This window comes from Procambarus clarkii, chromosome 15 (genome assembly GCF_040958095.1).
Source record: "Procambarus clarkii isolate CNS0578487 chromosome 15, FALCON_Pclarkii_2.0, whole genome shotgun sequence".
Classification (NCBI taxonomy): Eukaryota; Metazoa; Arthropoda; class Malacostraca; order Decapoda; family Cambaridae; genus Procambarus; species Procambarus clarkii.
Genome location: NC_091164.1, coordinates 48,746,507 through 48,772,510, shown reverse-complemented (window position 1 = coordinate 48,772,510; position 26,004 = coordinate 48,746,507). Strand labels below are relative to the sequence as shown.

General features: G+C 45.6%; 1 protein-coding gene across 1 annotated transcript in view; it reads left to right on the top strand.

Moving 5' to 3' along the window:
- Positions 1-26,004, top strand: part of LOC138364950 (uncharacterized) — a 70,111-nt gene that overhangs the window by 12,963 nt on the left and 31,144 nt on the right. Inside the window, exons 2-3 of the mRNA XM_069325033.1 lie at positions 3,698-4,399; positions 5,069-5,215. Of these exons, the coding sequence (XP_069181134.1) occupies positions 3,896-4,399; positions 5,069-5,215 (651 nt within the window). The 5' untranslated portion in view covers positions 3,698-3,895. The remainder of the gene's footprint in view (positions 1-3,697; positions 4,400-5,068; positions 5,216-26,004) is intronic.

Here is a 26,004-nt window from a genome sequence, read left to right as displayed (position 1 = left end):
GGTAAGGCATTCATTAATATAATATGATGCTGTCTGTAGAGGAGGATCAACGCTGCTTGGTAAGGCATTCATTAATATAATATGATGCTGTCTGTAGAGGAGGATCAACGCTGCTTGGTAAGGCATTCATTAATATAATATGATGCAGTCTGTAGAGGAGGATCAACGCTGCTTGGTAAGGCATTCATTAATATAATATGATGCTGTCTGTAGAGGAGGATCAACGCTGCTTGGTAAGGCATTCATTAATATAATATGATGCTGTCTGTAGAGGAGGATCAACGCTGCTTGGTAAGGCATTCATTAATATAAAGATTGGTTTTATATGTGTAGCTGATTTTTTTTTTTTTTTTTTTTTTTTTTTTTTTTTTTTTTTTTTTTTTTTTGATATATACAAGAGTTGTTACATTCTTGTACAGCCACTAGTACGCGTAGCGTTTCGGGCAAGTCCTTAATCCTATGGTCCCTGGAATACGATCCCCTGCCGCGAAGAATCGTTTTTTCATCCAAGTACACATTTTACTGTTGAGTTAAACAGAGGCTACAGTTAAGGATTTGCGCCCAGTAAATCCTCCCCGGCCAGGATACGAACCCATGACATAGCGCTCGCGGAACGCCAGGCGAGTGTCTTACCACTACACCACGGAGACTGCTATTGAATGAATGAGGTCTTACTTATCATTGGGATAAGCTAGTTTAGTGAGCATCTGCCTGGTGCTGTGGTGATTGTTTTTATCTATTCTGATAGATTTACTAGTATCATTAAAGTTTATCTCTGATCTAATCAGTTGATGGGCTACACTTGAACAGTTTTGACCTTCTTGTTCTTCAGGCAGTTCAGTAGAGCTGATGATGAACAAATCATGGAGTTTTTGTTGATACTGTTATCTGGAGAGCCTGAAACGCTTATAAATTCAGTACTACCTACCTAACTACACATGCTGTATTGCATATTAATGGGTTATAAGCCAGTCCAAACAGGGTATAAGTATGGAATACTATAACTCTCATACCGGGTGGGATGGATATTATGAGGGACTGGTGGCTCATAACAGTTGTCACTAACCTGTGTTGGTGAGTGTAATAATAATTATCACTTTCACACTCCGATGTCGCTTTCCAGTGACATCAGTTTTTCTCCTGGGCCGTCTCGGATGACGCGGTCTGAAATCATTCATTAAAATATTTGTTAAAAATTACAATTTTAACTAATCAGTCTGGGAGTGGTTTCAAAATGAGCACCTTTAGATTGCACACAATTTGATGCCAAAATGGAAGACGTAACACGAAAATTGATGTCAGCACACTGGAAAGATATAAATAATTTTATGGTGAGCGTTAAAAAGTGTCCAAAAGTTAAAATATTTGTTAAATTCTATTTATTGTTTTATTATGGGATTAGTTTTAAAATATGCGCCTTTAGATTTCGCACAATTTGATATCAAAATGGAAGACGTAACACGAAAATTGATGTCAGAACACTGGAAAAAATATTTAGTATTCTAGTATTTCTTTTGTTTTTGGCTATGATGAATTGTTCTAAAATTAATGGTAATTACTGTACTGTAGTGTATAGGCCGCTCCACATCCCCCTTAGCCCCCAGGTTATCCCTCCCAACGCTCCCCTCTCTCCTGACACAAAACCGCCTACACCATGTGCCTCGAGCTACAGCCATACTGGATTAATATGGTACGGCCCGCAGCCTGGCTTTCATATCCGGACAATTCACTCCTTGTCTGGCTGACTGTCTGGATATTGCAACATTGGCAGCAAGTTAACTGGCCCAGATTTCTATCCAGACAAACACCTGATATTCCGGCTCCTATGGACATTTTGACCGGATATTGAGATAACTTTATCCGGTCACGATTTTGACCGTATAAGGGTGTTTTCCGGATATTCGAATCCGGATAATCGAGTTGGCTCGATTATCTATTAATAATATCTCTATTAATAATTATCTATTAATAACTATCTATTAATAATTATCTATTAATATCTATTAATAATCTAATATCTATTAATAATATCTAATATCTATTAAATATCTAATATCTAATGTCTATTAAAAATATCTATTAATAATCTAATAATAATCTAATAATCTATTCGATTATCTATTAATAATTATCAAAATAATTAATTATTTTGTGTGACATGGCATTGGAATTGAGCTGTGTTTTTATCATCCCGTAAATTTTGTGAGTGTAGATTGTTTGTTTTTTTTGTTTTTTTATTTTTTTTAACTGTTTTTCTTATATTTCAGTGATGGGAACATCAGATCATTTGATGTTCCCAATTTTCTAATGGGAACATCAGATCATTTGATGTTCCCAATTTTCTAATGGAACATCAGATCATTTGGAAATGCATCGGACGAGGGAGTGGAGAATGGTGGGGCGGACGAGGGGACGGGAGTGGGGGGGGGGATGGTGAGGGGGGACAGGAGAGGGGGTAATGATGGGAAAGATGAGGGGATGGCGGGAGTTGGGGATGGTAACGAGGGGACCGGGGAATGGAGAATGGTGGGGAGGACAAGGGGACAGGGGAAGTGGGTGATGGTGAAGAGAATGAGGGGACGGGGGAATTGTCGGGCTGATGAGTTGATAGGGTAATGAGAGATAATTAGGAGGACGAGGGGACGGGGGAGTGAGGAATGGTTGGGAGGATGAGGGGACTGGGGAATGGTGGGGAGGGCTGGGAGACAGGGAAAGGTTGCTGTGGCTCAACAACGCACATGCGTTGCTGAGCCAAAACAATGCGTGGCCAAGTACAGCTAGTAAGGAATAATGTATATTGGATTAATCAGTTCCAAACCACAAAAATAAATGATGTATAGTTATACAATAATTAAATGGAATAAATGCTAACACACTACACTTTACCTGTACTTCGGAGAGTTGATGGCATATGTGGAAACTAGTGAGGCAGAGGAAGAGAGATGTTCTTTGGCAGGGGAGTTCCCTAACATTAAAACTTCTGGAAGTTGTGCTTCTGATGTTCTTTCTCTTTTCTGTCTTTTTCTGTTTCCCTCATTACACTCACTGAATGCTTTCATTACAAGTAACTTGTCCAAGGATGATTGTTTTTGCCTGTGCATTAAAATGTTTTTAAAGTGAGACATAGCATTGTCATTCAACAGATTTGTAACACATTTTGTCAAGGTGATAATTTCAAGAAAAGGTTTGCACTTTCCCTCATTTTGCACACATTTCTTTTAATAGAGAACTAGAGTTAGGCATACCAAACACTGTAACAAGAGCTGACACTCAGGTACCACTCTCATATTTAGCTGTGAGTTCTTTCTTCATCTGTATCGTGATTCTAATCATTTTTCTTTTTGCTAGGCTCATACAAACTTTCATAGATGACATGGTGACTTATTTACAATAAGAATATAAAAAATATCCAAGAGAAAAGTGTAGTAGGTTGTGCAGTGACCAACAGCTATGGTGAAACTGATGCATCAGGGCGCGTGTTTACATTTGAATGCCGAGCAAACAGACGAATACCGAACATGAACACAGCGCCTGAATACCGAAAAGTGCAAATTATTAGCAGTGCAAACACCGAGGCTCCTCTGTACAAAGAAATTATGTAAATATTATGTAATTTGTATCGGTAAATTCAGTACAATACTGTAATATTACTTTTTGTTGTAAATTCTTCTAGCTTAACCAAATATTTTTTCCACAGGATAACAACCCAGAGGAATGTTCAGTGTGTTTTAACAATTATGATGACAATCAGCTACGGCCTCGCACACTGCCGTGCGGACACACATTCTGCTCCCAGTGTATTAACAATGCTATCAAGAATGGGCAGCTGACCTGCCCCAGCTGCCGTGCCCAGCATGCTGCCACAGCTGCTACTCAGTTCTCAATTAATTATGGTATGGAGGCCCTTATCAGAAAACTAAAATTTATCGAGGTTGTACCAGAGAAAACGTTACCAGCAAAACCCATTAAAGCTCCTGCAAGAGGCATCAGTAAGACGTTACGTTCCCTGGTGCAGGAGCAGAAGAGCATCATCAGCAGCCTCATTACTAGCTGTGAAGAGGTACTGTCCCAGCTGGGGGAGTACCGGGGGCAGATGGGGGACTGGAAGACTCATCACCTCCAGCTCCAGGACAGACTCTATGCTCTGGTAGAGCAGAACAAGTCAGCAATGAAGCTCTTGGAACTGGAGGATACCAGTGTAATGGATATGACAACACAAGGAGAGGAAGGGAAGACTCAGCTGCAGGTCATGGTGGGGAACCTCGACACAGTCAACACAGCACAGGAGGTTGACACAACCATAGACACAGCTGATGGGTGCAAGATGAAGGTAGAAAATTGGCTCTGGAAGTGCCAGGAACTCTTCCCAGATGCCAAGACTGTCCACACCTCAGTGAAGGTACGCTGCTGAAGGTCACATTGTTCTCACCCAACTGAGTGTAGTATTGCCTCTATATAAACACTTTTGACATGGACACACATCATGATGAGAGTTGACTTCATGTATAGGAAACTTTTTGCTCTAACACCTGAAACATTTTTATTAATAAAGTCAACTGTCATCTTGGTGTTTCTCTACACTGTGGTCAGCACTCAGTGTTCACTACACTGTGGTCAGTGTAGAGAAACATTACTTATATTGTCAAATTACTTTACTCAGTCTGATGCTTCATTATTGTCCAGTTACATTACTCAGAGCCTGATGTTTCATTATAGTCCAGTTACTTTACTCAGAGCCTGATGCTTCATTATAGTCCAGTTACTTTACTCAGAGCCTGATGCTTCATTATAGTCCAGGTTCCACATTAATGTTTGTGTTGGTAATGACAGGTGCAGGAGACCATCAGGGAGGCCCTGGAGATGATGACCACAGAGACAGGTGCCACAGCTGACCCCATACACCTGGGAGACTCAGCCTCCACCATTAATGTTTGTGTTGGTAATGACAGGTGCAGGAGACTATCAGGGAGGCCCTGGAGATGATGACCACAGAGACAGGTGCCACAGCTGACCCCGTACACCTGGGAGACTCAGCCTCCACCATTAATGTTTGTGTTGGTAATGACAGGTGCAGGAGACCATCAGGGAGGCCCTGGAGATGACGACCCCAGAGACTGGTGCCACAGCTGACCCCGTACACCTGGGAGACTCAGCCTCCAGCATCATGAATAAAGTTCAGGAAATCACTGGAGAGATCCCCCAGAAGCAATTAACAGTAAGTGTGTTGTTTTCTCTCATGGTTCATATCACAAGATATTGAGTTGTGTCTTGAGGAGAGGAAGCCTGTTCTTAGGTTTATGGAGGTTCCCCAAGGTCAACTACTGACTTTCTTTAACATATAATACACAATAGTAGCCTAACTCCTGGTAAACATTTACTGGTAGGTGAACAACAGAAACAGGTGAAAAGAAACATGTGAATCATTTCCGTCCTGCATAAAGATTGAACCTGTGATCCTCTATTGAACCCGGGATCCTGGCCCACTCACAGAGGCGCAGAGAGCGGGTGACACTCCACCAACCTACCGGGAAAGCATCCAGGAAGACAGTGAACCAAAACAGACCTCTGCTGGGTTCGAAGAGACTGAAGCCTTGAAACTGCTAATAAACTCCCGAACAATGCCAGCACCAACCCCCTGTCAGTAGAGGGGGCCTGGAGCTACAGGTCCAGCACCATCCCCCTACCAGTAGAGGGGGCTGGAGCTACAGGTCCAGCACCAACCCCCTGCCAGAAGAAGGGGCTGGAGCTACAGGTCCAGCACCAACCCCCCTGACAGTAAAGGGGGTCTGGAGCTACAGGTCCAACACCAACCCCCACTGCCAGTAGAGGGGGGGGGGGGTCTGGAGCTACAGGTCCAGCACCAACTCCCTGCCAGTAGAAGGGGGCTGGAAGTCCAGCATCAACACACTGCCTGTAGAGGGGGGGTTGGAGCTACAGGTCCAGCACCAACCCCTCGCCAGTTGAGGGGGGCTGGAGGTCCAGCACCAACCCCCTGCCAGTTGAGGGGACTGGAGCTACAGGTCCAGCACCAACCCTCTGCCAGTAGAGGGGGGGCTGGAGCTACAGGTATAGCACCAACCCCCTGCCAGTATATAGAGGCTGGAGCTACAGGTTGTCACGCGCCGCTCACCTTGGCCTTGTGTTACATGAGGTTACAGTTAAACAGCGGGGGGATCGTGCTACTGATCCTATAACCTCACGCCGTGGGACTTCACTCCCTCCACAAGGGTATCACATTTCACCCCAGGGAGCTCTCCTAGTTGTGCCTCAAGACCGGTCATCACTTGACCTTGGACCCAAGGAGGAGAGGAGAAGGCCCAGCCCACACTACTAAACTCAATCCTGCAGTGTGTGACTCCCCCACCGGGCCTGCCCACCTGTGTGTGCAGAGAATTTGCCGGACTTCCGGCCGTAGCCTCACTTCCACCTCTTCCTTCCTGGTCGCCAGCTGGGTAATTCTCTGTGTCCCAGCAACGCCGTTAGTTCAAATATAATATATTTACAGCAGCCTAGGACCTTACTGTGTGCTGCCAATACTAGAATTCAAATGTACAGTCATGTTGCCATCTCAGGGTCACTCATTAGGGAATGCCAGTACCAGTGTTCAAATCTCATGTCTTGTTGCCAACACAGGGTCTCTCTCTGTCATTCCAGTAACAGTACAGTATAATCATGTTATTAACCACAAAGCTCAATGAGATGGAGGTTATACCAAAAGCAGTGATAAAATAGTAAAGGTTTACTCAAAGTATACTACAACACACAAGATACATGTATGAATTATGGAAATAATAATGATGACAGCAGGGCTCCTCTGGTGGCCGCCAGCAGCTCGCATCAGCTGATGAATTAAAGGGATCACTGGCCCCTCCTCACTGGGGTGGCTCCGTCAGCGTCGCTCCTCACTCCTTCACGGGCCGGCCACACGCTGTCTTCACCACTCAGTAGAGTAATATAGATACGTTCTGTCCCACAGCCTAATCTACTCCTGTGACTTATATGCACTCTAATAAATGCCTACGCATAATAATAGGACTATCTTGCCTAACAATCAAGGGAATTATGGGAGGGAAATATGCTCTACCTTAACATATCCCGTCCTCAGACGCCTAGGCTCCAGTCGCCCACTGGGTACTCCGTTCCTCGCGTTGTTCCCAGTGTTCCAGAAGCATCACCAGTCCATAGGTGTGAAGATCCTCGGCATCTCCGTGCTCATTCCCTGAGTGATGTTCCTGGGCGTTGGCTCATCCATTTGTCACTGCATGCGTCGTTCCCTCAAGCATTCCTTCGCCGAGACCACACTCAAGGATCAGGATGCACTTTCTTCCTTCCGAGTTCCTAGTAGGCGTGATCTAATCACAACAGCTCTGAATGCTTTGGAGTTCCACCGACAGCGAGTGTTCCAGGTCCACTTCAGCTCACTCCTCCAGCTGTCGTAACTCTCTCAACTTCTCCAAAACTATTAGCACACGGTCCTCGGTGCCCTTTCACCGCTGGATTAGGCTTCCTCGCACTTTCCTGAAGTACTGCAGTCCTTGTTAGTCACTATATACTTGTCAGGCTGTGTATATCCACTTACAGAGGCTCCTAGACCTCAAAACTCAAGAGCTCAATCGGCGCACGTCCGCTCTCAACGAAGCGCCGAGTATCTCTGAGCACCTGGTGCTCTGCAGGCGGGCCAGGTCTCTCGGTGACGTCACAGACCCAGGGGCGGGCTCTGATTGGTCAATGAAGTTATGTGACCTCAGCCAGCTAATCACCGACCAGAGGGCATCGTACACAAAATGGTGTATTTGCTGGCCAGGCGGCGCCATTTTGTTGTACCCAGGGCGCGACTTTTCCACTTCCCTGCAAATTTACAAATGCAAATTTCTTACCAAATAAGCAACCATTTTGGAAGCCTCATACCTCAAAAGATTCCCTGCGCCTCAGAAAACCTGCAGGTAAGCTGATATGACTCTTAAAGCTGTCATATGGGAGAAACTGTAGGGGACACCATCACATACCCCCCCTTAACATAGATAATATCGGTTAGTAAATCCGGGAGAGGGCATCCGCTACCACATTCTCCCTTCCTTTGATATGCCGGATTTCCAACCAGTACTCTTGTATTAGTAGGGCCCATCTTGTCAGCCTTTGATTCAAGTTCTACATCCTGTGCACGAACGTCAAGGGGGTTATGATCGGTAAACACTCGCACCGGTCTAGTACCTCCACCCACGTAAACGTCAAAGTGCTTCAGTGCCAGAATCAGGGCTAAAGCTTCCTTCTCCACTGTACTATAAGCCCTCTGATACTTCTCGAATTTCTTTGAGTAGAATGCTACGGACGGTGAACTCCGTCCTTTTCTTGAGCTAACATGGCTCCAATTCCTACACTGCTCGCGTCGACGTACAGGATAAAGTCGAAGTCAGGTGAAATCAGCACTGGTGCTTCGGTTAACAAATTTGTCTTCTCGAAGGCTTCCTGATAGGCTTCACCCCACTTCCATCTAACGTTCTTAGACAGCAAGTCCGTCAAAGGGTGCGCCACTGTCGAGAAGTTCTTGCATAATCCTCTATAATATCCAACCATCCCCAGATATCGTAACAACTCCTTCCTTGTCCTGGGAATTGAATATTCTTCGATGGCTATCACTTTGTGTTCCACTGGAGTCACTTCTTGACCCACGACGAAACCTAAATATTCTAGTCGGGCCTTCCCGAACTCGCTCTTGGCCAGATTAACTGTCAGATTAGTTTCTTCTAACCGCCGGAATAACTCCCTCAAACGATACATGTGTTGTCTCCAGTTATCCGCGTACACCACTATATCATCGATGTATACGGCACAGCCTTCCATTTCTCTCAGTACCTCATTCATTATCCGCTGGAAACAGCTTCCGCTGGAAACAGCTTCCGCTGGAAACAGCTTCCGCTGTTTTTCATGCCGAACGGAAGTACTTTGTACTGGTATAATCCATCTGGAGTAGCAAACGCCGAGATCCTTCTTGCCCTCGGAGACAAAGGTATCTGATAATATCCTTTTAGCAGGTCGACCTTGGTGACAAACCTTGCGTTACCCACTTGGTCAACGCAGTCACTTATCCGGGGTATAGGGTGTGAATCCGACACTGTTATGGAGTTCACTTTGTGGTAGTCGGTGCAAAAGCAATACGAGCCATCATCCTTCTTAACTAGCACACAGGGTGAGCTCCACTCACTGTTGCTGGGCTCCGCGAGGTCATTCGCTAGCAGATACTCCACCTCCTGTCACATGATCTTCCTCTTCTCAGGACTCACCCGATAAGCGTTCTGCTTGATTGGCTTGCCTCCGCCCACATCTACCTCGTGCACCACACTCTTGTGCCGTCGGTGCACATCCGTGAAGAGTGACTGGTTCTTCCTTACTAGGGTCACTAGTTCTCTTCTCTTTCCTTTATCCAGATGACGCAGCTTCTCTTCTAGGTGTGTAAAACTCTCAGTATTTGACAGGCGTGTATCATCGGCCCGGGCCCACTTCTCTTCCTCTGCTGGCAACACTTGGCTCATCTCCATACACAGGACCAATTTCTCCTCTTGAGACTGGGCTGTTCCACTTATTTTCGCACTCTCCTGCTCTTCTGGGAAGTATGGCTTCAAACAGTTGACATGGCATACTTGAGTCTTGCGGGGGCGATTCGGCTTGCTGATCTCATAATTCACAGGACCCACTTGCCTAACAACCGAGTATGAACCACCAAAGCGTGATTCCGTCACTCTACCTCACCCAGGTAGCAACATCATCACTCTGGCTCCCGTCTCGAATTTTCTTGGGACAGCCTTCTTGTCGTACCGGATAGACATATTTTCTTGAGCTGTCTTTAGGTGCTCAGCAGCCAGCTCCTTCGCCATCTTCAATCATTCGCGGAATTTCTGCACATACTCCTCCACCGGCGCTGACGTCTTATTCACAGTTAACTGCTCCTTCAGCATCAATAATGGGTTCCTCACTTCGTGCCCAAACACTAGTTGGAATGGAGAGAATCCCAGAGACTCAACTATAGCATCTCTGATTGCAAACAGGGCTGGATAGACAGCCTCATCCCATTCCGCCCCCTGTTCCGCACAATACACTCTCAAGACGGTTTTCAGGGTGGAGTGGAACCGCTCGATCGCTCCCTGCAACTGAGGCCTATAAAGTGGTGACCGTAGTTGGGCTATTCCCCAGCTTGAAACAGCCTGCCTAAACCATTTCGACTGGAAAATACTTCCGCAGTCGGACTGGATTTCCTTGGGCACGCCTACCTAGGCAAAGAACCGCTGAAGGTGTCCCATGACGCATCTTGATGTCACCTTCCGCTCTGGGATTGCCTCCGGAAATCTAGTCGAAACACGCATGATGGTCAATAAGTAATTATTTCCCCTTTTCGTCCTAGGTGGTCTTCTGGTGGTAGATGGTTGATATTTCACCGAATCACAAGGTCTTTGTTCCTCTGTTCGATTCCAGAAGGATTTCCTTGTGATATCATGTACCCGATATCCTTATTCTATTCCCACCTGCATTACTTTCCACTTGCTTGAGCTGAACTCCAGTACGCACTTGAAGAACCATTCTCTCATTTTGGAGCCGAGCGGACAGCACGCGGGACTTGTGATCCTGTGGTCCTAGGTTCGATTCCAGGCGCTGGCCAGAAACAATGGGCAGAGTTTTTCACCCTATGCTCCTGTTACCTAGTTGTAAAATAGGTACCTGGGTGTTAGTCAGCTGTCATGGGCAGCTTCCTGGGGTGGAGGCCTGGTCAAGGACCGGGCCGCGGGGACACTAAAGCCCCGAAATCATCTCAAGATAACCTCAAGATAGGTAATGATCCCCCGACGTCAATTATTAGGCATTCAAACGCTGGGCCAAACGCAGGAACTGGAACCAAAAGGGCTTTCGGGATGGCAGGGGCATTTTTCCCTGCCCTTTGGTATGGGAAATATGTCTTGCAGACTCTCCTTACATCAGCGTCCATTCCCGGCCAATAAAAATGATCCCGAAGCCGATTTAAGGTCTTGGTCACTCCCAAGTGTCCCACGGGATCAACTGAGTGAGCAAGCTTTAGCACCGCGCCTCTGTACTGCTCTGGCACCACCACCTGACGCCTCACTCTCAGCATATCACCACCCGCTTCTTCTCTCACTGGTCTCCACTGCCTCATTAGCACCCCCTTCTCCATGAAAAAGTGAGTCGGCGACTAGGGTCCGGCGAGACCTCATTCCGCCTCCCGTACCAACTCCGGAAACTCCGCCTTTTGCAGCTCACCAAGACGGGTGCTGTCAATACCAAGTGGACTGGTGAGAGTAACTTGGATACTCCTATCCGACTCTTCCTCACCTAGTACTTGTCCTCTGGCCTCCTCTCGGAACAAATGATCGAGCCCCAGGTCACCCAGTATGTTCTCCTCGGCGTGACTGGATCTGCTCACATCATCTTCCCTGACGTCCTGTCTCGATGACACAGCGCATACTGGAAATGCCACTCTCGCAATTTCCGTCGTGTCGCCGCTGGCGTCCATCATGCTGCTATGTCGATAGGGCTCTATACACTCTGTGTCCTTAATCAATTTCGGGAGAACACATCCTCCACAGGAGTCGTTCCCTAGGATCACCTGAGCTTCCATCCTGGGCAGTGAAGCACAGACTCCTACCACCAGAGTCTGACAGCCGTAGTCAGAATTAAGAGTTACTTTATGAAGGGCCATCCTCACCTGTCCCCCTAACGTTTTTATCAGGGCTACCCCTGTATTGGAACTCTTGTAGTCCTCGGGGAAGAGGGATTCACTAACAAGGATGAAGTTCGATCCCGTGTCCCTCGGCATCCTCGCTGACACAGGATCAGCCCCTCACACACAAAGGGGTGAATCCTCTTCTCCCTCATCACCGGCATATCACCTGAGTTATGGTTGGCTTCTTCGCTTCCCATTCTTGTGAAAGCCACATTCCCGCCGTGCCTGGAGCGACCGCACTCCCTTGCAAAGTGTCCTCGTCCCCCACAGTTGAAACACCGACTGTCTCTCCCAGGTGATCCTCTACCAGTCACCCTGGTAGCACCAACAGTAGACATTCCCTGGGTCCTCCTTGGACTTCACGTCGTCGGTTCCCGGGCAGCAGCACTTGCTCCCGAGCTAGGTCCACCGCTCACAACTTGGGGCGTCCTCCCCACGTCCCTTGAACTCTTAAACCGGGTCCCTTCACTGGGTAAACTACTCTTGTAAGTGTCCCTGCCCGTCCTCGCTCCTCCTGAACTCCTAAAGTTCCCTCCCGACCTGGGGTAAGGCAAGTGTCTGGGCGGCTCCTCTCTCCTGAGATGTGGTGCCTCCTCCAACATGTCGGCTCTGTCTTCAGCAGCCTTAATGTCCTTAATACCTGCTTCTCTCACCCTTACTCGCAGCTCGGGATGGAGCACTGACATAAACTTCTCCATCACTATCAGTCGTTTGATCTCATCCACTGACTCTGCTTCCTCTTCCTTCAACCATCGTAGGAATTTCCGTTCCATATCCCTGGCGGTCTCGGCGTAAGACTTTCCTGACGCTCTCGTACACTGAACCGCTTCCGGTACATCTCCGGAGTCAGCCGGAACGAGTGGAGCACCGCACTCTTAATCGCGTCATAACTAGCACACTCCTCTAGGTCCAGCATGTTGTAGGCTTCCCGGGCCTCACCAGTCAACCTGCCCTGGACCAGAGCAGCCCAATCATCTTCCGGCCACTCCCTCGGAGTCGCTATCCGTTCGAAGTGTTCAAAAAATGCCTCAGCTTCTTGTGATTCGAACGTAGGCAAGTCAAGTTCCCTTACCTTGAGGTCATCCCGCCGTGCAGGTAGTGAGGGCAGCCCATGCTCAACGCGACACAATTCAACTTCTTTCTTTGCTTTTATTTCCTCCAGTCGCAGTTGTCTCTCTCCTTCTTCTCGCCACAGCAGCCAAGCTTCACGCTCTTCTCGCTTCAGCCGTGCTTCACGCTCCTCTCGCTGTAGCCGAGCTGCACGCTCCTCTCGCTGTAGCCGAGCTGCACGCTCCTCTCGCTGTAGCCGAGCTGCACGCTCCTCTCGCTGTAGCTGAGCTGCACGCTCCTCTCGCTGTAGCTGAGCTGCACGCTCCTCTCGCTGTAGCTGAGCTGCACGCTCCTCTCGCTGTAGCTGAGCTGCACGCTCCTCTCGCTGTAGCTGAGCTGCACGCTCCTCTCGCTGTAGCTGAGCTGCACGCTCCTCTCGCTGTAGCTGAGCTGCACGCTCCTCTCGCTGTAGCTGAGCTGCACGCTCCTCTCGCTGTAGCTGAGCTGCACGCTCCTCTCGCTGTAGCTGAGCTGCACGCTCCTCTCGCTGTAGCTGAGCTGCACGCTCCTCTCGCTGTAGCTGAGCTGCACGCTCCTCTCGCTGTAGCTGAGCTGCACGCTCCTCTCGCTGTAGCTGAGCTGCACGCTCCTCTCGCTGTAGCTGAGCTGCACGCTCACGTTCCTCTCGCTGCAGCCGTGCTGCACGCTCCTCTCGCTGTAGCTGAGCTGCACGCTTCTCTCGCTGTAGCTGAGCTGCACGCTCCTCTCGCTGTAGCTGAGCTGCATGCTCCTCTCGCTGTAGCTGAGCTGCACCCTTCTCTCGCTGTAGCTGAGCTGCATGCTCCTCTCGCTGTAGCTGAGCTGCACGCTCACGCTCCTCTCACTGTAGCTGAGCTGCACGCTCACGCTCCTCTCGCTGTAGCTGAGCTGCACGCTCCTCTCACTGTAGCTGAGCTGCACGCTCCTCTCGCTGTAGTTGAACTTCTCTCTCCTCTCGTCGCAGTTGGGCTTCCAGTTGCATCTTCATTACTTCCAGTTGCAGGCTCCTCTTACTACAGCTGGATCCTCCATTGCTCCTATGTTCACTGTGAGTTCTTCCCACACTGGTAGGCGCATGGGATGGCTCTAGTTGGGACGGTTCACCTTGGGACGGCCCTTCTCGGGACGGCTCTTCCCCTGTCGTCTCTTCTCGAGCTGTGAGTTGTGCCATTATTTCTAGCCTACTCTCCGCTACCTTGGTCGTCCTCAATCGGATCCCCAAGTGGCCTGCCACTTGTTGGAGCTGGGTCTTGGTACACTCTTCCAAAATTCTCTCATCCCTCGTCGCAATAAATCTATCCACTCTATCCTCCTCCATCTCAATAATTGAGCTATAGCACTGCTGTCTCACTGGTTTCACTATTCCAGTCTCTGCACTACTGGGCAACACTGGCACTGTTCACTGAGTTCACTGTCAATCCTGGTCACGACACTGGTAACACTGTATTTGTACTCTGGCAACACTGTCTTGAAATCTGGGCAACACTGTAGCTTGATTAACGTATCCTGGCAACACTGCAGCCTGATCAGCGCATCCTGGCAACACTGCAGCCTGATCAATGTCTATATTATAGTCTGTGGGTTGGTTGGTGGTGTCGTGTTGTTCCTCCTTTGCAGACAACCCAACCCACAACTCGGTAGAGTGCTTATACTAGAAGATCACCCTTGGCACTTCTGGCTCTTGGAGAGGGGCTCAACGTCACACGTTTAGGGGGATACGGCTCCAACGCTTAGCCTCGTTGTCACGTGCACACACCCACTCGAGCCGCTGTGACTCCCCACTCTCTCCTTATCAGATGTGATCTCCTCAATCCCCTATGACTTACTAGTATTACCTTCTACCCTGTCCACAGCAGTGGTTCTTGGTTCTTTCTCTCTCTCTTTCTTTACTACCTCCTGGGAAGCCTCACTAGGACAAGGGCAAACACCAGCAAATTGGGATACATTTACTGGACAAAGCACATACACGATACATACGCACATATAATAATAATGAATCCTATACTCTATAATATTACAATCAGGTTGCACTCCAACATCATCAGAACTCTATCATCAGCTTATCAAGTGGTATCCTATCTCCTGGTTCACCACCTGATACTATCAATCTCCTCAAGTAGATCAAGTCTACATACACCGTTGCACCATCAGCAAGAGAATATATATATATATATATATATATATATATATATATATATATATATATATATATATATATATATATATATATATATATGCGAACAAGCCTGAATGGTCCCCAGGACAATATGCAACTGAAAACTCACACCCCAGAAGTGACTCGAACCCATACTCCCAGGAGCCACGCAACTGGTATGTACAAGACGCCTTAATCCACTTGACCATCACGACCGGACATAATGAGGTGATAGCCGAGGCTATTTGAACCACCCCACCGCCGGCACTCGGATAGTAATCTTGGGCATAGCATTTTACCAAATCACCTCATTCTTTGGGGCACACGTGAGGAACACAAATGCGAACAAGCCTGAATGGTCCCCAGGACAATATGCAACTGAAAACTCACACCCCAGAAGTGACTCGAACCCATACTCCCAGGAGCCACGCAACTGGTATGTACAAGACGCCTTAATCCACTTGACCATCACGACCGGACATAATGAGGTGATAGCCGAGGCTATTTGAACCACCCCACCGCCGGCACTCGGATAGTAATCTTGGGCATAGCATTTTACCAAATCACCTCATTCTTTGGGGCACACGTGAGGAACACAAATGCGAACAAGCCTGAATGGTCCCCAGGACAATATGCAACTGAAAACTCACACCCCAGAAGTGACTCGAACCCATACTCCCAGGAGCCACGCAACTGGTATGTACAAGACGCCTTAATCCACTTGACCATCACGACCGGACATAATGAGGTGATAGCCGAGGCTATTTGAACCACCCCACCGCCGGCACTCGGATAGTAATCTTGGGCATAGCATTTTACCAAATCACCTCATTCTTTGGGGCACACGTGAGGAACACAAATGCGAACAAGCCTGAATGGTCCCCAGGACAATATGCAACTGAAAACTCACACCCCAGAAGTGACTCGAACCCATACTCCCAGGAGCCACGCAACTGGTATGTACAAGACGCCTTAATCCACTTGACCATCACGACCGGACATAATGAGGTGATAGCCGAGGCTATTTGAACCACCCCACCGCCGGCACTCGGATAGTAATCTTGGGCATAGCATTTTACCAAATCACCTCATTCTTTGGGGCACACGTGAGGAACACAAATGCGAACAAGCCTGAATGGTCCCCAGGACAATATGCAACTGAAAACTCACACCCCAGAAGTGACTCGAACCCATACTCCCAGGAGCCACGCAACTGGTATGTACAAGACGCCTTAATCCACTTGACCATCACGACCGGACATAATGAGGTGATAGCCGAGGCTATTTGAACCACCCCACCGCCGGCACTCGGATAGTAATCTTGGGCATAGCATTTTACCAAATCACCTCATTCTTTGGGGCACACGTGAGGAACACAAATTATGTCCGGTCGTGATGGTCAAGTGGATTAAGGCGTCTTGTACATACCAGTTGCGTGGCTCCTGGGAGTATGGGTTCGAGTCACTTCTGGGGTGTGAGTTTTCAGTTGCATATTGTCCTGGGGACCATTCAGGCTTGTTCGCATTTGTGTTCCTCACGTGTGCCCCAAAGAATGAGGTGATTTGGTAAAATGCTATGCCCAAGATTACTATCCGAGTGCCGGCGGTGGGGTGGTTCAAATAGCCTCGGCTATCACCTCATTATGTCCGGTCGTGATGGTCAAGTGGATTAAGGCGTCTTGTACATACCAGTTGCGTGGCTCCTGGGAGTATGGGTTCGAGTCACTTCTGGGGTGTGAGTTTTCAGTTGCATATTGTCCTGGGGACCATTCAGGCTTGTTCACATTTGTGTTCCTCACGTGTGCCCCAAAGAATGAGGTGATTTGGTAAAATGCTATGCCCAAGATTACTATCCGAGTGCCGGCGGTGGGGTGGTTCAAATAGCCTCGGCTATCACCTCATTATGTCCGGTCGTGATGGTCAAGTGGATTAAGGCGTCTTGTACATACCAGTTGCGTGGCTCCTGGGAGTATGGGTTCGAGTCACTTCTGGGGTGTGAGTTTTCAGTTGCATATTGTCCTGGGGACCATTCAGGCTTGTTCGCATTTGTGTTCCTCACGTGTGCCCCAAAGAATGAGGTGATTTGGTAAAATGCTATGCCCAAGATTACTATCCGTGTGCCGGCGGTGGGGTGGTTCAAATAGCCTCGGCTATCACCTCATTATGTCCGGTCGTGATGGTCAAGTGGATTAAGGCGTCTTGTACATACCAGTTGCGTGGCTCCTGGGAGTATGGGTTCGAGTCACTTCTGGGGTGTGAGTTTTCAGTTGCATATTGTCCTGGGGACCATTCAGGCTTGTTCGCATTTGTGTTCCTCACGTGTGCCCCAAAGAATGAGGTGATTTGGTAAAATGCTATGCCCAAGATTACTATCCGAGTGCCGGCGGTGGGGTGGTTCAAATAGCCTCGGCTATCACCTCATTATGTCCGGTCGTGATGGTCAAGTGGATTAAGGCGTCTTGTACATACCAGTTGCGTGGCTCCTGGGAGTATGGGTTCGAGTCACATCTGGGGTGTGAGTTTTCAGTTATATATATATATATATATATATATATATATATATATATATATATATATATATATATATATATATATATATATATATATATATATATATATATATATATATATATATATATATATATATATATATATATATATATATATAAATGTGTACAAAGAAAATCAGCATTTGAATGCAATAACATATATCAGCATAAATGTTCCTTGCTACACTGCAATGATCAATCGATCACCCTATCAGTCCTAGAACGCATACAACCGCAGGTAATCCAGCCTACGTCTGTAACTCTAAACTTCAGTATAAAACACTCCTTGACATAAGAATGCCAACAATCACTCACCTCTCACTGCGTCATGCACGCTAATGACAACCAAACACTATCAACTCCCTACAAGTAATCCACCAGAACTTCCCTTCCACCTCTGGAAGTTCACTACCCTAATATCTTTAGGTTCTTCCGGGCTTCACTACCAGGATCCTCTGCAGCTTCTCCAGGCTGCTATCATGAAGTTTCCTTGAGTAACTACGGTACTTCACCCTTCTGCTAGGTTCCTCCACAGCTCTCTTGGCTGCTACACCATGAAGTTTCCTCGAGCAACTATGGTGCTTCACCACCTCTACAGAAGCATGTGACACTCCTCTTCACTGCTTCTCCTCCCAGCTCGAGGTCCTCTGCTTCACTACCTTGGAGTCTCATCAATTACCTCATCTAGGCTGGCTTCGAAGTTCTCGGCAACTTCTTCCCCAAAGACAAACCTGCAACCCATCGACACTCCAATAAAATGTTCCCCTTTAACACATAAACAAAAATAACCACACGTTATGCTTGCCTCAAACCTCTATCTGTTCTCTACATACAGTGAGAGTGGACTCCCCCGTTTTAGGCGGGTCCATACTCCACCTCGCCCGGCGGCGGTCCTCACTCGCTGGGAGGGTCTTCCTCCGTCAGGAGCCGGGCTCCCTCAGTCGTCTGTCAGAGCTCAGAGGGGACGGACGTCGCTCCGTGTTCCTCCCTCTTCATTCTCCTATTTCAGGCTTTCTGCCTTATTAAAACATGTCTAACTTATAAATAAACATCGCTACTGTCGCTGGGCACACGACCAACTACAAGCAATCACTATGAACTGGCGTATATCGTGCTTACCACAGATTATCTGGTCGAGGGCGCTTTCCCTCTGACGGCGTCTGGTCAGGGCGCTCCACACAGCCCACGAAAATGCCTCTGAGCAGCTTATTGAACTCTGCTCGTCGACCAAGACTTGAGACCACAACGTTCCCAGCTCGGTTCCACAGCTGGCACGTCTACACACTTCTCTTCTCTTCGAGATATATCACTAGGGGTTCCCTTCTGGCGGGAGCTCAAACGGAGCGCGGCTTTCCCCTGCGATGTCTGGCACTCAAGTGAGGTCAAGGTCCTCCAGAAGCGAGCCTCACGCCTCCAGCAAAATGTCCACATCTCCTAGCCAGTCATTTATCTGTTTTCTCCTTCATTGCCCATAATCTCAAACTGTTATACATATCCAAGCAACTATTTTACATATGCATTATCACCTCAATATTTGCTAGACCTTCTAATCAGGTCAGGCTTGATGAATAACTCTCAAGGAGGGAGACTCGTTTCTCCTGCAGGCTTAGATCATAACACCTACACTCCGCTACCTTGGTCGTCCTCAATCGGATCCCCAAGTGGCCTGCCACTTGTTGGAGCTGGGCCTTGGTACACTCTTCCAAAATTCTCTCATCCCTCGTCGCAATAAATCTATCCACTCTATCCTCCTCCATCTCAATAATTGAGCTATAGCACTGCTGTCTCACTGGTTTCACTATTCCAGTCTCGGCACTACTGGGCAACACTGGCACTGTTCACTGAGTTCACTGTCAATCCTGGTCACGACACTGGTAACACTGTATTTGTACTCTGGCAACACTGTCTTGAAATCTGGGCAACACTGTAGCTTGATTAACGTATCCTGGCAACACTGCAGCCTGATCAGCGCATCCTGGCAACACTGTAGCCTGATCAATGCATCCTGGCAAGGTCGCCAATTCTGTCACGCGCCGCTCACCTCGGCCTTGTGTTACATGAGGTTACAGTTAAACAGCGGGGGATCGTGCTACTCTTCCTCTAATCTCATGCCATGGGACTTCACTCCCTCCACTAGGGTATCACATATCACCCCAGGGAGCTCTCCTAGTCATACCTCAAGACCGGTTACCACTTGACCTTGGACCCAAGGACGAGAGGAGAAGGCCCAGCCCACACTGCTAAACTCAATCCTGCAGTATGTGACTCCCCCACCGGGCCTGCCCACCTGTGTGTGCAGAGAATTTGCCGGACTTCCGGCCGTAGCCTCACTTTCACCTCTTCCTTCCTGGTCGCCAGCTGGGTAATTCCTCAGCGTCCCAGCAACGCCGTTAGTTCAAATATAATATATTTACAGCAGCCTAGGACCTTACTGTGTGCTGCCAATACTAGAATTCAAATGTACAGTCATGTTGCCATCTCTGGGTCACTCATTAGGGAATGCCAGTACCAGTGTTCAAATCTCATGTCGTGTTGCCAACACAGGGGTCTCTCTCTGTCATTCCAGTAACAGTACAGTATAATCATGTTATTAACCACAAAGCTCAATGAGATGGAGGTTATACCAAAAGCAGTGATAAAATAGTAAAGGTTTACTCAAAGTATACTACAACACACAAGATACATGTATGAATTATGGAAATAATAATAATAATGATGACAGCAGGGCTCCTCTGGTGGCCGCCAGCAGCTCGCATCAGCTGATGAATTAAAGGGATCACTGGCCCCTCCTCACTGGGGCGGCTCCGTCAGCGTCGCTCCTCACTCCTCCACGGGCCGGCCACACGCTGTTTTCACCACTCAGTAGAATAATATATACGTGCTGTCCCACAGCCTAATCTACTCCTATGACTTAAATGCACTCTAAGCACGAGTTAAGTGCATGGAGACTTAATATGCCATAACTCACAGTGAACCTCAACAGTAATCAACCAAAATTAACCAATTTTCGCCTGCCTTTCTACGACCCTTCTGCCAAGTGTTCCCTATACGCTAGGCATCCCTACTATAATTCACCAAGTATCTACCTTTAGAAACGCTACCAAGAATCTATTCGTCGAAAACATGCCCAAACATAACAACAAGCAAGGTAGGGATGCCTCTCGCTCTGGTTCCATTACTCCTAGAAATCTGAATGAAACACTGGCAACGCCGCAACCCTCGCCGATGTTGGTAAACACAGCATCCGCTCCCCCTCCTCACTCCCCCCCTTCAACTCACCTCGGATCTCTAGCTGTAGAATTCACTCAATCTATGGCTCCCTGTCTAAACTTCAAACCTCTCCGAAGTAATCCATGGCTCCAGAAACTGCAAAACCTTGTGAAAATGCAATCAGAAGCTATTTTGGCCCTCCAAGACAGTCACCCGACAACAACATACCATAGACCGCCTCCTTGAATCGTCGATGAACAACAACCAAGAAATTCTCAACATACAAACTGTTGCAAATGATGCAATGGATCAAATACGTAAGATTCAGGCCGAAGAAACCCTCCAAGCTCAAAGTGACCTCCTTCAAAAGCTGGAAAAACAGATCAATCTCCTTCAGATTCACCAGGCGGCTTCCGAAGATGACCAAGAGCAACAACAACTTCATGACTCCCTGATAATTAGCTCTACTGATCTACTAATGAACAACAAGGTGAGGATTGCTGTAACATAGCCAACACCCTAATTAATTCAAAGATCAGTGTCAATGTTCAAATCAAATCGGCTATTAGGATAGATAAAAACAATCCCCGTAACAGTAGGAGAATGCTCATCAAACTTGCAAATCCCTCTGCGAAGTTAGACCTCATACAATCAGCTGCTAAGCAAAAAACCAACCTCTATATAAATGAGTGTCTTACAAAGCAGCGGGGATCCCTCCTCTACAGGCTGCGCCAAATTCGCAAACAAAAACCTGGTCTTATCAAGCAGTGCTACACTAGGAATGGTACGATTTTTGCGAAGAAAGAAGGTACAGGAAAAAGATATGAAATAAAATGTGACCAACAACTCCTGGCCTTCTTAAGTGATTGTGGTATATCGGAAAACCTGAACCCGACCAATGCCAGTACTTAAAATAACTCTTTCAGTGCCTGAGCCTAACCTAACTTAATCTAACTTTGTCTAAGGTGCTGTCTCTGCCTTACCATTTACCTAATGTTCTCTTATTCATATAATTTCCTAAATAATCCATCAAGTCTCCATGCACTTATGCAAGCATCTACCTCAGTTTCATTGTAAAATTTTACTCTTAAATCTAATCTTACCCTATTCCATTTATATTTTAAATTTATTTGTATTGATCTATGTCATTTATTGAAATCAATTATTGATCTCATTTTTGTTCTTTTAATTAAGTTCATACTAATTATAAGTTAAAACTAAGCTTGATAAAATTTATTATCTTTAAGAATTTTTTACTTTACAATTATCATTTGTCAAATTTTTTTATATATTCATCTTGGCAGTCTCTACTGATTTTTTGATCACTCCACCAAACTTGTGTATCCTCCATGGCTATCTAGTGACCTTAATCCTACCTCTAATTGTTTCAATTCTTTTGTTTACTTGCATTTATTGTTGTGTCTTGCCATAATTATTCTCTATTTTAGCAGACTCAATACTTTGTAAGCTCTTATTGTATTGTCATATTATTATATTGTTGTGTTTTGCAATAATTACTTTCTATTTTACAGCAGATTTGTTTTTCATCTGTTCCTGTAATTGCTTATCTTATTGTATCGTGACATTCTTATCTATATTGATATATATTATCTGTCTATTGTTACTTACAGTGTACCTGAGAGTACCTGTAAGCAATCTACCTCATTTTTCATTTTTGCTCAATTTGTTTTTGTATTGCTTAGTCTTGTTTAAATTTTTGCTTTGTATATCTATATCTTGTGTTTTGTATAGTCCATGTTTATATATTTTTTCTTAATCTCATTTATTACCTAGGTTTCCTAGCCTAGCCATACTCCCTTACTCCATTGTACCCCTGTAAGCTCCTTTTGTATTTGTTTTGTACAGTATTGTGTACATTTTTTTTTCTTGTTTTTCCTGCAATCAGCTTTTTTTATGCAGTCAAGTATAGACCCAGAACTTAACCTCTTATCCACTATCTATGACAATAATCACTTTAATGATCTAAATTGCAGATATTTTGCAGCACATGATGTAAACAATGTATTAACTCATAATCACAATATCTCTGTAATCAATTTGAACGTTAGATCCCTAGGTAAACACTTCGATGATGTTAGTGCTTTGATTGAAGCTATTGACAACAAATTCTCTTTTATTATACTTACTGAAACATGGTTGAAAGAGGATACTACTCAACTCTTTAACATGCCTAACTACTCGGCAATTCACAACTGTCTTCAACTTCAGAGAGGTGGTGGCACTGCTCTTTACTACCACCAAGAACTAACATGCTTAAAAGAAATTAGAACTAGAGACTGCTATGGGGAGTATATCTTCGCCAGCTTCAGAGTCAAGGGTGCCGAGTCTATCCTGTCTGTGGGTGCAGTTTATAGAATTCCTAACACTGATGTGTCCGAATTCAACTCAAACCTTAGAAATCTAATACTTGATAACAGACTGAACAAAAACCACCTAATTATCGCAGGGGACTTTAATATTGACCTCTGCGAGCCAGAACACCCTACTGCTGTTAGCTTCTTCAACTGTATGAATTCCTGCTTCCTCATACCCTTAATCACTAGACCTACTAGAATCACTGATAGCACTGCCATGGCTCTAGATCACATCTGGACAAACATAACCTCTCCGCTTACTTCAGGTATAATCACCGATAGCCCTACAGACCATTACCCCACATTTCTCTTAACTAACATTAGCAAACCACCTCTTGAGTAAAGAGAGATACGTTTTAGACTACACAATGAAACTGCTATAGACAATTTTATAACTGTTACTGATAATGTCAACTGGGAGTCCGAGCTAGGTAACATAGAGGACATCAACCTAGCAGTTCAATCTTTTCTTCAAAAAACTCTTAGCCTTTATAATACCCACTGTCCTATGCTTACAAAACAAGTCACAGCCAAAAGGCTTAACAATCCCTGGCTCACAAAGGGATTACTTAAATCTATTAATAAAAAACATGATCTTGAGAAGAAGTATAGGTTAGGAATTGTCTCCAAAGAATTCTCAAAGAATTACTCATTATTGCTATCTAAGATAATTAGACGAGCCAAAACTAAATACTACGAAGATAAATTTACCCAAATAAAGAGCAACATTAAACAAACTTGGAGAACAATTTCACAAATATTGGGATCAAAGAAGTCTTTAAATAACAACCCGACTCTCCTGTCTAATAACGATGGTCAGCTTTCAGCCTCTGATTCTGCTATTGAGTTCAATAGGTTCTTCTCTTCCATTGGTTCATCCCTTGCAAATGATATTCCATCTTCCAGTACTGACATTAAGGACTATCTTACAGGGAACTATCCACAGTCTCTGTACCTAAAGCCTATTAATTCCACTGACGTCAATGAGACAATCCTTTCCCTTAAAACCAAGTCTGGTGCCCTTGAGGAGATACCAACTTTAATCTACAAAAAAGCCTCCAGATCTTTAGCCCCTGCTATTGCTTTGCTCTTCAACAAGTCACTTGAACTCCAAACCTTTCCAGATATTCTAAAAAAAAGCGAGAGTAACGCCTGTCCACAAATGTGGTGATCTCACAGATGTTAACTACAGACCTATATCAATCCTGCCAAACTTGTCAAAAATTTTTGAAAAACTAATCTATAAGCAGCTCTACTCATATCTAGCCAAACTCAATATACTTAGCCCTTGCCATTATGGCTTCAGGCCCCAAAAAAGCACTAACGATGCACTTATTAGTATGCTTGACTCGATTCATACAGCTCTTGATAAAAATGAGTTCCCTGTTGGGTTATTTGTGGACCTGCGTAAAGCTTTCGATACTGTCAACCACCAAAACCTTCTTCTTAAATTACATTATTATGGTGTCAGAGGACACTCCCTACAATACCTCAAATCCTACCTTACTGACAGGCTCCAATGTGTTTCTGTGAATAATACAATTTCTCCCACCCTACCCATCAGCATTGGTGTTCCCCAGGGCAGCATACTTGGCCCTCTCCTCTTTCTGATCTACATTAATTACCTTCCAAATGCCTCCCAACACCTCAAACCAATTCTATTTGCTGACGACACAACCTTCATTTACTCCAGTCCTGATCCCCTTGCTCTAAATGCCACAGTAAATACTGAGCTAAATAAAGTCCATCTGTGGCTAACTGCCAACAAACTCACCCTTAACATTGACAAAACTTTCTATATTCTGTTTGGCAATAAATCCTCTAATCAAATAAATCTCAAAATAAACAATACCCAAATTTGTAACAAATTAGATGGCAAATTCCTTGGCATTCTCATTGACCACAAGCTGAATTTCCAGGGACACATTCTAAACATATCAAAAAAGGTTTCAAAAACTGTGGGCATTCTTTCTAAGATCAGATATTATGTACCACGCCCTGCCCTGGTGACTCTCTATTACTCCCTTATCTATCCATATCTCAACTATGGTATTTGTGCTTGGGGCTCTACTACCCAAAATCACTTACGTCCTCTAATTACTCAACACAAAGCTGCTATTAGGACAATATCCAATTCTGGCCCCAGACATCACTCGGTACCCCTACTCAAATCTCTGAATATGTTAGACATTAAGTCACTGCACATTCTCTCATGTGCATTATACATATATAAAACGCTAAACTATAATGCCAATCCTGATCTCAAAAGCTTCATAGAAGGTTGTAACAGAACCCATGAGCACCACACCAGAAATAAATAGTTTTGATATTCCTAGAGTACGACTTAATCAAACCAGAAATGCTCTACAAATCAAGGGGCCCAGAATGTGGAATGACCTTCCCAACCATGTTAAAGACTGTACCTCTCTCAACCAGTTTAAGTTAAAAACGAAGCTATACCTAATAAATTCCCTGTAACCTACCTTACCTCTCTATTGTCAACCCATGTATGTTTTTTTTTTTTTGTTTTTTTTTCAGTTCAACGCTGTTTGAATGTAATTTTCTGTAATAATTTGTAATTGTATTTGTGCTGCTTTTTCAACAATGTTCCCCTCTTTTAACTCTATTTTTATTTGTACTCAACACATTTTATTCTTTTTACCCAATAGTTTTAAGCTTTAGTTATTAGTGTTTTTTCCTGCCCGAAACGCTTTGCGTAATAGTGGCTTTAGGCATTGTATGTACTAGCTCTATCTATAAAGCCAACAAACTTTGTAAAATCTCTTTATGTATGTACCTTTACCTAAATAAAAATTATTATTATTATTATTATTTATTATATAAATGCCTAAGCATAATAATAGGACTATTTTGCCTAACAATCAAGGGAATTATGGGA